The sequence below is a fragment of the Psammomys obesus genome, unplaced genomic scaffold, assembly GCF_907164565.1.
Source record: "Psammomys obesus unplaced genomic scaffold, mPsaObe1.curated_primary_1811, whole genome shotgun sequence".
NCBI classification, from domain to species: Eukaryota; Metazoa; Chordata; class Mammalia; order Rodentia; family Muridae; genus Psammomys; species Psammomys obesus.
The window spans coordinates 2,353,705-2,369,212 of record NW_026585698.1 but is presented as its reverse complement, the minus strand read 5'-3'; the positions used below and the strand labels follow the sequence as shown (position 1 = coordinate 2,369,212).

The 15,508-nt window shown below is 41.4% G+C and overlaps 1 protein-coding gene across 2 annotated transcripts in view; it reads left to right on the top strand.

The window, feature by feature from the left end:
• Tet1 (tet methylcytosine dioxygenase 1) overlaps positions 1 to 5,615 on the top strand; it is a 66,300-nt gene extending 60,685 nt beyond the window's left edge. The window contains exons 9-11 of one of the 2 annotated variants that reach the window (XM_055598855.1): positions 1,346 to 1,483; positions 1,864 to 2,122; positions 4,723 to 5,615. In XM_055598855.1, coding sequence (XP_055454830.1) covers positions 1,346 to 1,483; positions 1,864 to 2,122; positions 4,723 to 5,615 — 1,290 coding nt within the window. Of the gene's footprint in view, positions 1 to 1,345; positions 1,484 to 1,863; positions 2,168 to 4,722 lie in introns of both variants that reach the window. The other variant, XM_055598854.1, reaches the window with a different exon arrangement.
• The last annotated feature ends 9,893 nt before the right edge of the window (positions 5,616 to 15,508 follow it).

Below are 15,508 nucleotides of genomic sequence, written 5' to 3'. Positions count from 1 at the left end.
TGTAGGGGAAACAGAACTAGGTGGGACTCCAGCCTGATGTATAAGAAATCTTGTTTAAAAATAAATAAAGTGGGTTTGGAAAGATGTCTCAGTGGTTAAAAGTGCCAGCTAATTGAGAGCCCAGTGTTTGGAAGCCCTGCAGAAGCAAGTAGATCTCTGTGTTCAAGGCCAACCTGGAGAAACTCTTTCTCAGCCGACCACAAAGAAAGAATTCCTTGCTGGCAATGGTGGCATACACCTTTAATTCCAACACTCTAGAGGCAGAGGCAGGCAGATCTCTGAGTTTTTAGACCAACGTGGTCTAGAGGGTGACTTCCAGGACAGCCACAGATACACAGAGAAATCCTGTCTCTAAAAAAAGAATAACACACACCTGTAATCCCAGCACTATGGGAGTTAGAGTTAGGCGAATCCCTGTGAGTTCAAGGCTAGCCTGGTCAACAAAGTGAGTCCAGGACAGCCAAGGCTACACAGAGAAGCCCTGTCTTGAAAACCCAAAGGAAAGAAAGAAAGAAGAACCCCTGCTGCTTCCACAGAGCATTCTCATCCTTCCCTGACCCTTCCATGGTGGCTTACAGCAACTTCATTTTCAGGGATCGTAGCCAATGACATTTCTTGCTTCTTCGGGCACCACATGAATGTACATGATGTGCTGCATATCTACAGGCAGACAAGTCGTGCGTGTACAATAAAAAATGAAACCAGTACGCTGGCATATGGAGACAGGCCTAGCTGCCTTTCAAAACTGAAAGGTGTCTAAGTTCACTTTCTGTAATAGTTCATAGAATGAGTACATTTTTTTTGAGACTGGGATTAAAGGTGAGCATCAGCACGCCTGGCCATATTCTGCTTCTTAAACACCTACAACTCTACATGCGGTTAGTGTATTCACTGTGTTTGTTGGGGGTGGGGTTCGTGCTTGCTGCTGGTTCCTATCAGGTCGCCAGCCGCAGCAGCCAGTGCCTCTATCCATCAGTTGTCTGCCAGCCTTCAATACACGTTTATTGCCCTACCTGGGTACTTGTACATATCTGCATATATCTACAGACGAAACCAAACTCAGACAGAGAAACTTAGTGGGGAAGAAATCTGGGCTAGCCAGATGGTTTCAGTGGTTTAGAACACCAGCTGCCATTTTGTAGACACAGGTTTGGTACCCAGCATGCACAGCTAGGCGGCTCAAAACTGTCCCTAACTCCAGCTCTGTTGCCGTGTTCTGGCACCTGAACATGCATGCGTGCTTTGCACAGACACATGCAGTCAAACCCACCCGTACATGAAACAAATCTTTAAAAAAAAAAAAAAATATTTTACTGTTTTTTTTTTTTTCTTGTTGTTTTTTAAGGTGGAATATGAAGATGTGGCTGGAGACTGTCGACTTGGTACCAAGAAAGGCCGTCCTTTCTCTGGTGTCACCTGCTGCATGGATTTCTGTGCCCATTCTCACAGGGACATTCACAACATGAATAATGGAAGCACTGTGGTGTGTATTCAAGTGGCTTTCGTCCTTTCTGCTTTAGATGTGCTCCTAAAATGTAACTGTGTTGAAAATATTATTGACTTATTGTAAGATATTAAGGTGTGCATATAGAAGAAATATTTGCTGTTGGACATGATGGCACATACCTTTAATCCCACCAATCAGGAGGCTAAGGCACTTGGATCTCTGAGTTCTATACCATTGGGGGTCTATAGTGAGTTTCAGGTCAGCTGAGCCTAGACGCTTTCTAATAGACCCTTTCAAATATATGAGCCTGGGGGGGGCGGGGTCATTCTTTTTCAAACCACCACACCTGCTATAACTGAAGCCAGGCATAGCTTGAAGAAGTAAGTACATGCCTATTCCTCCTCTCTGTCCCTTAGGTTTGTACTTTGATTCGAGAAGATGGCCGTGACACAAATATTCCAAAGGATGAGCAGCTCCACATCCTCCCACTACACCGGCTTGCAGACACTGATGAATTTGGCTCTCGGGAAGGGATGGAAGCCAAGATCCAATCTGGGGCCATCCAAGTCAATGGCCCATCCAGGAAGAAGCAACTACGTTTCAATGAACCTGTTCCTCGATGTGGAAAGAAGAGGGCCAAAATGATGGAGCAGAACAAGAAACCAGCCGCTGCTGGCCTCAGAACGAGAAGGAACTCCACCGCCAGTAAGGGTGGCCCAGGTGAGCCGTGCTGCTTAGCTCCAGAGAGGCTTCAATTTCAATTTCTTTCTTTCTTTTTTTTTTTTTTTTTTTTTTTTTGTTGTTGTTGTGCTGCATTATGTTTTTTGGTTTTTAGAGACAGGGTTTCTCTTGATTAATTTTGTAGACGAGGCTGGCCTCAAACTCACATCAACCCGCCTGCCTCTGCCTACCTGGAAGAGCACTGGGATGGTGGGTGTGTGCCACCAAGCCCACCATGCTCTTGTTTTGTTTTTTTTTAAGACAGGATTTCTCTGTGTAGCAACGGCTGTCCTGGAACTTACTCTGTCCCATCTCTCCTCCTCACCTCCATCGAGACAGGCTTTCTCTGTAGCCTTGGACTCCAGAGCGCTAGAATTAAAGGCATGTGTCACTATTACTCTGCCAGGTTTCAATTTTCTTTTTTCTCCTGTCACATGCCCAGGGAAATTACTTCATTTCTAATTTTTCAGCCTCAACTCATCCACTTTCTCGTCACCCACAGATTGTTGCTTTACCTTCCATTTTCTTTACGCTGCTGTTAGGTCTGAGGACTTGGTCAAGTCTGACTTCTCCTTTTTCTGTGAGATTGGTTTTGCTTAGTAACATTGCAGTAACACTATCTCTTTGTTGGTTGGTTGGTTGGTTGGTTTGTTTCTTTTTCAAGACAGGGTTTCTCTGTGTAGCCCTGTCCTGAAACTCACTCTATAGACCAGGCTTGTCTCCAACTCAGAGATGTGTCTGTTTTTTGCTTCCCGGGTGCTGGGATTAAAGGTGTGTGCCACCACTGCCCATCTTCTCTCTGGTTTTTAACTAAATACCTTTTGTATCAACGTGTAATTATCTTTACATCTTGAAGTGCATAGTGTTTAATGCTTCCTGCGGATTTCCTGGTGAAGGGACAATTATGGAGCTGGGTGTGGTGGTGAAAGTAAATTTCATCACCCTCCTTTATTCAGCAGATTTGAGAATACTAATCTGTTCCAATGTTACTTCTAAAAACTTTCCTATGGATTTCTTTTTCTTTTTTTTTTTTTTTTTTTTTTTTTGTGGGGGGAGCATTTTCAAGACAAGGTTTTTCTGTGTAGCCTTGGCTGTCCTAGACTTACTTTGTAGACGAGGCTGGCTTCAAACTCACAGAGGTCCTCCTGCCTCTGCCTGCAAAGTGCTGGGATTACAGGCATGCACCACCACATTTGATGAGGATTTCTTTTTTCTATGAATGACTCTAATAGTTTCTTCCTTCCTTTCTTTTTTCTTTCTTTCTTTCTTCTTCTCCTTCCTTCCTTCCTTCCTTCCTTCCTTCCTTCCTTCCTTCCTTCCTTCCTTCCTTCCTTCCTTCCTCCAGACAAGGTCTCTCTATAAACAGATTGGTCCTGACCTCAGAGGTCTGCCTGCCTGTGCCCCCTGAGCACTATGACTAAAGGTATATGCCACCACTGCCAACAATTTCTTTTATAGCGCCTTTTTTATTCCTTTTCCTCTGCACACTTATTTTTATTTTTAAAGTGCCTCAGTGTTCATTTTCCTGTCTTTAATTTGTAAAGATTTTTCAAACTGATTTAGAAATGTTTGTCATGGATCTAATTGTTTTTGATAGCTTCTAGCATAGTGGAATGTTCAGGGGTTTCTTTAATTTTGGAATAAACATGAGGAGAGACAGGAGAGAGATAGCTCACTAGTTGAGAGCACTGGCTGCTCTTAAAGAGGAAGAATTCTTTCAGGAAAACTGTTGTATGAACAAGTACAAGCAGCTGGAATATAGCTCCCTGGGAGAATACATGACTGTGTGTGGGAAGGCCTGGGATTCATTCCCAAGCAGACCCTAAAACTCGTGTTAGAGGGCTGGGTATTCTGGCTTTTGCTTCTGCTCTCGGTATTGAGACAGGAGGACTCTGTAAACCACAGGCCAGCCCATACTGTAAGGACCTTGCTTCAGACCTCCATTTTGCCTCTGTGTATGCCTGTGTATCACATGCCTGCCTGGTGATGAGGGCGTTGGATGCCTGGAACTGGAGTTACAGACAATTGTGAGTTTCCTCATGGGTGCCGGGAATCAAAACCTAGTTCTCTGCCGGAGCAACAAGTGTTTGTAACTTGTGGGCCATCTCTCCAGTACCCAAGACACATTTTTAAAAAGTGAAAAGGGCCAGGCAGAGAGGCACACGCCTTTAGTCCCAGCACTTAGGAGACAGAGGCGTGGTTCCAGGCCAGCACCGTCAATCTCAGTGGTTTTCAACCTTCCCAATGCTGCAACCCTTTAATACAATTCTTCATTTTGGATCCCCAATCTTAAAACTATTTTTGTTATTCCTTCGTCACTATAATTTTGCTACTGTTATGAAAGCTTTTTACAGGCCTAATTACAGCAAGTAATAGAATGCTTGCCTACCCAGGAGCTAACGCCAGGAGGCAAAAAATAAAATCATGTAAAAATAATTTTTGAAAACCGACAGGTGCCAAATAGCTTTTATGTTTGTCTTCACGTTTGTTGTAACTTTGTGAGCCAACAGTGAACCTACAGCATTTTGAAACTGAACGGCATTTTATTTTTAAAGGTTCAGACAACACTAAAAGCTGTCCATCGGCCTCATCTACTACGCACCCAGAGAAAGAAGAATCTACAGACCTAAGTCCCCTGGTGGCTTCCTCCACGAAAACAGCTACCTGTATGTACAATAAAACAGCCTCAGGCGGGCTTCCAGAAACAAGTAGCGTTCTCCACGGCGCAATGCCTTCTGGGACACACAGTGGTGCTAATGCAGCTGCTGGGGAGGGCGCTGGGATTGCACAGCCTGGTGAAGTGGCTCCTCTTCCTCACCAATCTGTTCCCACAGCAGATCCCCCTGCTCATTCTGAGCCCGTCGCTAGTCCGCCCGAGCAGCTAACTTCTAATCTGTCAAACCAGCAGCCCCCGTTCCTCAGCTCTCCTCATAAACTGGCTTCCTGTCAGGTGAAAGATGAGCTGCACCCTGAAGCAGATAAGCCTCTGTCAGATGACCTGTCCTCCGACGAGGATAATAACATCCCTCAGATTGATGAGTTTTGGTCAGACAGCGAGGAGATCTACTTTGATCCCAGCTTTGGTGGAGTGGCGATAGCACCCATCCACGGCTCGGTGCTGATTGAATGTGCCCGGAGAGAGCTTCACGCGACCACCTCCTTGAGGTGTCCTAACCGATATTGCCCTTTTCGTGTGGCCCTCGTATTCTACCAGCACAAAAACCTGAATAAGCCCAGACATGGTTTTGATATCAATAGGATGAAGTATGAATCTAAAGATATAAAGAAAAAACCCGCAGATCGCGAGGGCCCTGACTTATCCACCGAAGCCACTTTGTCATACCAAATTCCTTCTCGTATTGCTTCCACTCTAACCCATGACAATATCGTCACTGTGTCCCCTTACGCTCTCACTCATGTTGCAGGGCCCTACAACCATTGGGTCTAGAGGCTTTTCTCCCATAATGCCTTTGCTAGCTCGTTGTAGTTTTTACGGTGCTGTTCAAAAGAAAGTCATATTGTTGTTTACTGTATCTTCATTTTACCCATTTTAACTCTGAGATAAAAATTAAAAAAAAAAAAACGGGGTGGGAACTTAACTGTGACTATATTTTGAGAATTGGTAGAAGGTGCAGATTTTCAGCAAAATTAAAACTTTTCTAGTTTTAGATACACAAAGAATCTCTTGGTTAGGTGTGGGCCGTGCTAGAACCAGGGTTCGGTGCTTTACACTCAGTTTGTTTACTATGAGGAGGATGTTAACAAGTTCCTGCAATAAGATGTAAAAGCCAAGACACACAGTGTTAACCCTACACAGTTCCTGGTGCTTTAACCACACCAACACATGCAGTAATGAGCTGAATGATTGTTTCATGGTGCCATTGTTCAAGCATCTTCCAATCATTGCTATCGTGTCTGCACATTTCTTTGAAATAAACCAATGAAATGCTTTTTCCTCTTAAAATATATCTCCTGTATAAAGTAATTCTTTATTCTAGTGATGGTTGGAGGCTGTTCATTAACTGTAAATATATATATTTTAAAAAGCACTTTCTATTTTTAAAAGTAACTTGAAATAGTATAGTAGCAGAATCCTATTGTCTATGATGTATGCATATCTGCATACCAGAGAAGTCATTTGTTCTTGCTGTGTGAGTTCCATCCTGTTAACCGCAGCCTGTATTCAAATAATATATGACTAGTGTTTTTACCAATAAAGTAGAGGATCTCTAAGAAATTGAAACTACAAAATGCCACCAATATCGATTTCCCCCTTTTAACTAGAAAAAAAAAAAACAACAACAACATTATCTTCTAAACTAACCCCATAATTGAAGTATATGATCCTATGGCAGACGTTTTCAAAGAGAGAGGGCACAACTTTGGATCAGTCAAATGGTCCCAATGTTTCAAATTGAGAAAAATATCTAATTAAGTAACCTTTCCTTCCCAAATGAGAAGAAAATATTCTGTAGAAGTAATTGAAGTGAAAAATCCTCACGATTACCATTATCTCTCCTTCCCTGGAGTCACAGAGTAAAATTAGTACTGTAAGCCAGTTAAGAGGCTAACTAAGCTGGGTGTGGTGACCCACACCTGAAATTTCAGCGCTCTGGAAGGCAGAGGCAGGTAGACCTCTGTGAGTTCAAGGCCAGCCTGGTCTACAAAGTGAGTCCAGGACAGCCAAGGCTACACAGGGAAACCCTGTCTCAAAAAACAAACAAAAACAAAAAAGAGAGAGAGATCTCTAACTATTACTAATCTTAACCTATTTGGTTTAGATAAATGGTGACTAAACTTCTTTAGTAATCCCATATTCTGAAGGTGACGGGTAAAATCGGCATTCTGATTATTTTAGTGTTCCATTGTTTAATTGACTTACAGTCCAAGAAAGATTCCCCAAACAAAAAACCTCCAACCAAGAGACCTTTCAGTGAAATACAAATGCACAGGTGCTATGACATTCAAGGTGTTGGATTCTTTGGGAGTACAGGAACCCAAATGGTGCTTCTCTGAGATGCCATAGGAGGCCCACAACTACTACCACAATCTTGGTGCAAATATAAACAGTTCCAGTAAGCTCTCTAGAGACTAACTTATGAAATTGATACATGGTGCAAAGGGTAAGTTTCTGGCGAAGGCAAGTTCAGGAAGAGGAAGGGGTTGTAAATAAGGAAATGTCCATTGACATTCCACAGTGCACAAGTAGACTTAAGCTCCTGGAATATGTACAGTAGGGTAATTTGTTAACCTGATTTAGTATTTTGTGTGCCTTAGATTTCCATTTAAAAACATGCCTATTTTTTAAGCCTAGGGTTTCTTACACGTGTGAGTATATAAATGTGATCAGTTATTGCTTCAGTTAGGTATTTGTTAGACTAGACCATCAGGACTGTTCCCTTGTGAAGTTACCTTTGCGGTGTTCAGCCTTAGCTCCCACTAGAAATCATTTCTTTTCCATTGCTAGAAAAAAATCTTCTCCCCCTGCCTTTATTCATTCATTCATTTACCCATCCCTCTAATGCATGTTTAATTGAATCCTTCTCAATTCAATTTGATTGAATCTGATTTTGTTTATTTTTGAGTCACCACCTAGGATGCAATCTTAAACAGAATGCTTGGCATTATTTCCTAAGGGAATAGCAAATTACCTATAAAAGAAGAGCTACAGTAATATATAATCTAATAAAGTCAAGCTAACTTGTTTTTAATGTTAAGGCCACGTTTTGTTTTTGTTGTTGTTGTTGTTGTTGTTGTTTTCCAAGACAGGGTTTCTTTGTGTAGCATTGGCTGTCCTGAAACTCACTTTGTAGACCAGGCTGGCCTGGAACTGGTGAGATCCGCCTGCCTCTGCCTCCTCAGTGCTGTGATTAAAAGTGTGTGCCACCACTGCACAGCTTTAAGGCCACATTCTTAATGTTTAACTCATTTTAAACACCGATGTTGATCAATGGGGCTGTTGGGATGTGGGAAGCTACTTGCATTTTGACAGAATAAGTACATGAAAATAATCAGTTCCAGGAAGGCAGAGGTAGGCTGATAGCTGTGAGCTCGAGGCCAGCATGGTCTAACAAAGTGAGTCCAGGATAGCCAAGACTACACTGAGAAACTGTCTCAGGGGAAAAACAGGGAAAAGGAAAAAAGAAAATAATCAGTTTCAAGAAAAATGTCATTCCATTATTAAAATTGTCTTTAGAAATGGAATGCCTCAGCCGACAACCTACTGTGGGAACCTCATTCTCTTAAGTTCTTGGGCGCTCTCGTGTGCTTCTTAGACACACCGTGCTTAGTCAGTGTTCAGCAGCACTGGTTGTCTACTGGCTATGTACTGCTTTAAGAGTGGTCTTTATTACAGAACAGAATAAACTGGTTTGAGATGACAGCCCCTGTCAGACTCTTCTAATGGTCTTTCTACACCTCTATCGCTTTGTTATACTCAGATTCCTTTTCCTTTACTTCATTTGTGAAGCTCTAATCGAGACTGTGTTCATGATGTGAACCTTGAGTTCATTGTTGTATATGACCTCTATGATAGCCCAGCAGATGCTATCATTCTTGTGTGCTATAACTTCTATATCACCTGCCCTCTCAAAATTCCATTTTCTGTGTGTGTATTTTGGTTTTATGAGACTGATTCTGTATGTAATCTTGGCTGTCCTGGAACTCACATGGTATACCAGGCTACCCTAGACTTCTGCCTCTGCCCCTGTGCTGGCATTAAAGCTGTACTCCACCACTCTCCAAGCTGTTTTGTTCTCTTTGTCAGCCTCACATATATCCTGTTTCCAAATTTCTGCAAGGTACCATGTTGCGATATATTGTTGGGACTTGAGGCTAAGAAGGGTAAATTTTCCCAACATGTTCATGGCTTAGATGACTTTCCAGTCAGTGCATTTGTGAGGCTCAGAGCTTCGTTAGGTGAACGCTGTAAGCTGTTCACTTACATTCACCCCATTACATGGTTAACTGAATGGCTGTCCTTCTGTAAATGGTGTACTAGCTCGGTTCACATGAATGACATACTTCCTAGTATCATTACTCCAGTTTATCATTTCGCATTTGCATGATAACAAACCCATATATATGTTAGTCAGACATATATACTGAGACTTCTATGTGGAACAAAGCTGTCAGATCATTGCATGGCATTTGCTATCGATTGTGAGCACATTCACCTTTGTGCCAAGTAAATAGCTGTGTGCAATCTTTAGTTTGGCCCCTCGATGCATGAGAATCTTTCTTAGTCTAGATTTGAAACAACTGAATCATCATCTTTACTAGTAATTTATGACAAGAATTATAACAAGATAATGTGGTGACTCTCGCTGCACCAGAAGTCCCCTTCGAGGCGCTGGAGTTGAACCCCTGTGCTCACAGAGCAGACCTACCTGCTGGTAGCTGCCTACAGGCCACTCTGTTCTTCGGAGAACCGCACAAAACAAACTTTACTTTTCTCACCCATAGAGGACTGCATTACTGAAAACTATCCTTATTTTTATACAAGTCAAAAATAAAACAGCTTTCTGTCCTCTGGTGAGGTTCAGGACGCGAATGGTAATGGTAAAATTAGGTCAAGACTCCCTTGACTGTCAATGTTTCAGGCTCTGTGGGGAGACGTTAACTGACTTTTAGCTATGAAGCTAACCTATTAACGCTTTGCTATAAATATGGCGATCCTTGTCTTTGCCATTCCCTCTGGACCTCATATTCGGAATACATAAGGATTTCTTAAGGACTGGCTGAGCCAACTGAGGAAAGCATACTTTCATTGTATATACTCCCTAGCCGTGGTTGCACATTCCTTCCTGCCCCTCACCTAGTTAAGTGCGAGCAGTTGCTTGTGGTGTGGCCATTTTTGTGATGGGAATGCTATACTTTGTTAGGTCTTTGTCCTGTCCACTTTGGCATGTTTGCCATGTGGTATAGTCATTGCTTGGTTGTTTAAATTTTTCCAAGTGAAATGGGTGTTTCAGACTGTATTTTTCATAGCATTAGAAAATAACGGCAATCCTATGTGGAGAAGACATTCAGTCTGTGTGTCTTCCCACAAAACTTGATTCTGTATATTTTCTTCAAAAGTGTTAAAATTCTTAAGCATGGTTTTTGTGTTTAGTCTTCTCTCTCTCTCTCTCTCTCTCTCTCTCTCTCTCTCTCTCTCTCTGTAATAGAAGATGAGCCTCGGTAGTAAGTTGTAAAGCTGGGCCTCTAAGAGTGTCATGGTCTTGCGTAGTCTTGAACTTTGGCTGAGGATGTTGAGAACTTGTTTTTCCGTTTCTTTTTCTTTTGAAACTGGATCTCACAATGCAGCCCTGGCCTGGCAATGTAGACCGAGCTGGCCTTGAACCCACAGAGGTTCTTCTGGCCTCGACTCCACCACACCTGGTGTCTCTAGTGCTGGGGATTGAACCAGGCCTTTGTGCATTAGGTAAGCTCTCTCTCAGCTGAGGCCCCACTCTTGCTCAAAATTATCTTGTGGCAGTCTGTAATGCTTCTAGCTTCAAAATTTCAAGGTTACTAATTTCCATATTCCTTTTGTACTTTATAATTAAAACTGCTGTTCTCCTATGTGTATATTCTGGCTCCATCACCCAGATCATCCGTTATGCAAACACATCTGGGTCTTTGAAACTGTCATTTTGTTTCTCACTCCTTTTCCTTTTTGAGACATCATCTCATTATATAGTTTAGGCCAGCCTTACATGCTCTCGTTTATCTCAGCATCATGGCTTATCTTTTAAAATTGTGTGTCATGAAGTCCAACGCCCACCTTTGCTCAAGTCTGTAATCCCAACTGCTTGAGGGGCTGAGGCAAAATGATAGAAAAGGAACACCAACGGGACACAGAGCATGCCAGCCTTGCTGGAAGTGCCCTGTGTCCAATCCCCAGAAAGGACCAAGAAAGAGCATATTTATGCAGACCTTTTCAATTAGGGGTAAATACAACTTAAGCATAAGTTACATATTCCCATTGTCTTTTGTGGCTTTTCCATCTCCATCTGTTAAATTACAAATCTGCCAGGCAGTTTTAGTCACTGGGTCTTAGATGCAGACAGACTGTCTTTTCTTTATTCTCATTTTCTACCTTCTATTTACCCACAACTCTATTCTGCTGATGGGAACCTAGGTTTCCTAGGGTAAATTTACTCTTGAAATTTTTCAGTCGTAATAGTGTAATCATAATGGCCTTGGTATACTGGAATTAGACTCTTCAACCTCCAGCCCAGACATCACAGCCCCACATCACTGCACATAATCTAGTTTCAAACCTGAGTACTTGGTGCTGAGCCACCAGGAGGCTCTGAAGGTACCGAAAGGGAAAGTGTGTTCCTCTAGCCACCAAAGGGAGCTACACATCTCCGGGTCAAAAGCAAGAAATACTTTTAATATTTCTTGTCTACCCTCTTCTAATTTTAACTGAAAATAGATGCTAGAAACAGGTAATATTTTGAGAACAAGTAGGACACGAACAACAACAATGAGCATCTCTCCCTAGGTGTTCTGTACACGCCTGTAATTCCAGCTTGCCGGAAGGCAGAAGCCAGTAGGTGAGATCCTGCCTTCACTGAGTGCTTTGTGCAACTTCTTTTTTTTCTTTCTTTCTTTCTTTTTTTTTTCTGAGGGACAAGGTGAGTCAGTTGGTTTTTAGAGACAAGGTTTCTCTGTGTAGCCTTGGCTCTCCTGGACTAACTTTGTAGACCAGGCTGACCTTAGACTCACAGAGATCCACCCGCCTCTGCCTCCCTGAGTGCTGGGATCACAGGCATGTACCACCTTGCCTGGCATTTGCAACTTCTTTTTGCCAATATTGAACTCAGAAAACATACTTCCCTTTTACAGATGAGCCACCAAGCAAGTAACAAGAATATTCAGTAGCTTACTTTAAGTCACACAGCAATTCAAGGAATATGAACGAAATGATGTGTTTTGCCTGAGTGTGTGTATATGTACCATATGTGTACTGAGTAGAGCTAATAATAGAGAAATATAAAATTTATTAAACCTCTTTTTTCAGCTAATTTACACTGTTTAGTCAGCTGTTTTCATTCACATGTTAAAGGTCTCAAATTCTCATTTATGCATCAAAGTCTAGGTTTGTGATTTTTATTTTATTTGTGTGTGTGTGTGTGTGTGTGTGTGTATGTGTGTGTGTGTGTGTGTGTGTGTTTAAGGCAGGTGCTTGTTTAGCCATGGCTGCCCTGGAGAATTCTATGTATCCTAGGTCGGTCTGGCCCTAGGTGCAGGCACTGCAGGTGTGAACCACTCTATTTGGTGTATATTAAAAAAACAAAACAAAACATAGAGAATATCCTTTACTCTTAATTGGAAGACAAAATACATTTTCCACCAAGTCATTTTTAAATGGGACTTTTAAAGCCCCTCATTAATTTATTTGTTTAAATATATTGAAATGAAGGTTTCTTGAAGGAAATAGTGCTAGCTGAACAATTTGAGTTCCTAGCCCTTCATTATATAAATATGCAAAATTATTCACGAACAGGTTTTATGGCCTCTAGATTATGTAGGATGGTCTTGTTAGATTGGGTTGGATTTGTTTTGTTTCAGTGTGTGCCCCTCTGCTTTATTTGTAGCCATATAAATCTTTGCAGCAAATGTACCTGTACCTAGAGAGTTAAGGATACTGAGATGTATTTGTAAAGGTTCTAGTAATCTCTCTATAGGTTATTTTACCAACCTCTCTAGATAGAGGTGATATATTTTGACTATGCTGTTACATTCTTTGGCACAAAAAAGGGGGGAAACAGGCCGAATGATCTTGAAAAGTCAAGTATGACCTCCTCCTCCTATGTTGGTGGCTCTTTCCAACGTGTTCGTGCTCTGATAAAATGGCTGACTGTATTTGACTTTACAAACACAGCTCATAGGAAAGATTAAATATTTTTATTGCAATGTGCGGTCATATTTTTTTTTCTAGCCTTTATGGAGTTAACATTGTGATAGGTGCTTTAAGAGAAATATTTTTCCAGAAATGGTTTTATAGCAAAAACTATGGGCAGCTTTTGCATTGTGATGTGTGGGTTGGTGGTTCTATTTGGGTTAGCAGGAACTCATGAGATGTTCCCTGAGGAGAAAGCTGTACAACTCCATGGCAGAGAGAGCAACATGACGTTCTAGTTGACTCACTTTTCTCTCATAGTGAGGTAGCATGTAAATCAACATACGTGGCATTAATTTGGTTTACAGGAATCAGCGGAGTGTTTAATTGGTGGGAGGAAAACTTTCATTCATATTCTTCCGCATACACAGCAGTACTGACTTCCCACCAGGCAAATAATCGCTCTCCTGTGTTAACCCTCTCCACCTGCAGTCTGTTTACTGTTGATTTTTACCTATTGCCATCCTACTGTTGTAACTCGCTAATTGAGGTTTTGGAGGTTTTTTGTTTGGGGGGTGTTTTTGTTTTTAGAAAATGCTGTTAAAATTCCAAAAAATGTTTGATTTAGTTCTTTACTTATGAGGGAAATAGTTAAGGAAAGCACTTCATCACATTAAAGGGAAAGAGAATCTTATAACCATGATGGTTTTAATACATGGTCAATATTGAGTCCTCTGCACAGAATGGAACACTTCCTAGCAGTACTTGAATACTTGTGAGTTGGAATTGCATGTTACTTGAAAAATCTAATTAAGCTAAATTTTGGTGCACAGCAGTTGTACATGATTTCATGTTTATGTAGCAAAATACATTGAAATGTACTAGTATTGAAACATAAATGTAAAAATAGTTGTGGAAATTGTCTTATTTTCCTTATGTCTCATTTGTTTAAAGCATAAATTTCCTTTTTTCTTAATTCTAAGGATAAATGAATACTGTAATTGAAAATATATTTTAAATCTTTGTCATGTTTTTTTTAAGCTATTGCAAATTGTATCATTCCTGATTATATAGAACTTTGTGGGTGGTATAAAATAAATTTTATACTTCTATTTTGCACCTGGTAGTCTAATTTTTCTTTCCTCTTCAAAAATCTTATTTAAAAACATAATATCTAGGATGCTGGAGAGATGGCTCAGTGGTTAAAGCGCACTGGCTGCTCCTCCAGAAGTCCTGAGTTCCGTTCCCAGCAACCACATGGTGGCTCAAAACCATCTATAATGAGATCGAGTGCCCTTTTCTGGTGTGCATATGAAGAGCACTTATATACATAAAAATAAATATATCTTTTAAGTATTTGTATGTATATATACATATATATTACCTGGTGTTCCTGTTCCGGTTACAAAAAACTAACAGTTTAACTGAGCAGATGGTGTTTAAGTACAGAATCCAGCTGTTGATACAGAGCACGTGCTTAGCAAACTCGAAGCCCCAGTCAATGCACAGAACCAAAAGCAAGCTTTGTTTCCACTGGTGTTAATTTTAAGTGTCTGGGTGGGGTTTTTTTTAGAAAGATTTATTTATTTATTGTTTATACAATATCCTGTCTGCACGTGTACCTATTTGCCAGAAGAGGGCACCAGATCTCACTATAGATGGTTGTGAGCCACCATGTGGTTGCTGGGAATTGAACCCAAGAACCTTGGAATAACAGCCAGTGCTCTTAACCTGTGAGCTCTCGCTCCAGCCACCTGTGTCTGAGTGTTTTGTCTGCATATACGTCTGTCCACAGAGTGCATGTCTGATCCTGTAGAAGCACTAACCCCCTGAGATTGGAGTAACAGATGCTCCATCATATGGGCACTGTTAAACTCAGGACCTTTGGAAGAGCAGCCAATGCTCTTAACCACTGAACCATCTTTCCACCCCCTAAAACAGATTTCCATCACCTCATCAAATGGTCCTGGTATCTTTGAGCATCTGTCCACTCCCATGTGACTGCCCTTGTTAATGCCTAAAGTGATTTCAATTTGTATAGCTTTTGCCACTTTTAGAACAAAGGTGAAATAGAGTGCATGGTTTATTTCACTTAGCATATTGGTATCTAGATTACTCCATACAGAGTTCTTGCCTTTTTGTTGTTGTTGTTCTGGTTGAGACAAGATCTTGTATTTTAGTCCAGGTTGGCCTCAAACTGGGTGTCAATCACTTTTGTGATGTCAGTCACTCCTGCTTGAGCTTCCCAAGATCTGGGGTTACATGTGTGAGCATGCCAATGATTTGGTAGATAATGATCAGATGTGGCCCCCACTATTTCCCAATGTACCTGAGCAGAAACATTTTTGTAAGCATGCTTTATGCCAGTACTAGTGCTTTCTACATATGAATGCACTAATTCTCAATCAGAAAATAGGCATAGTGGGCTAGAGCGATGGCTCAGAGGTGAAGAGCACCCACTGCTCTTCCAGAGGTCCTGAGTTCAATTCCCAGCAACCACAAGGTGG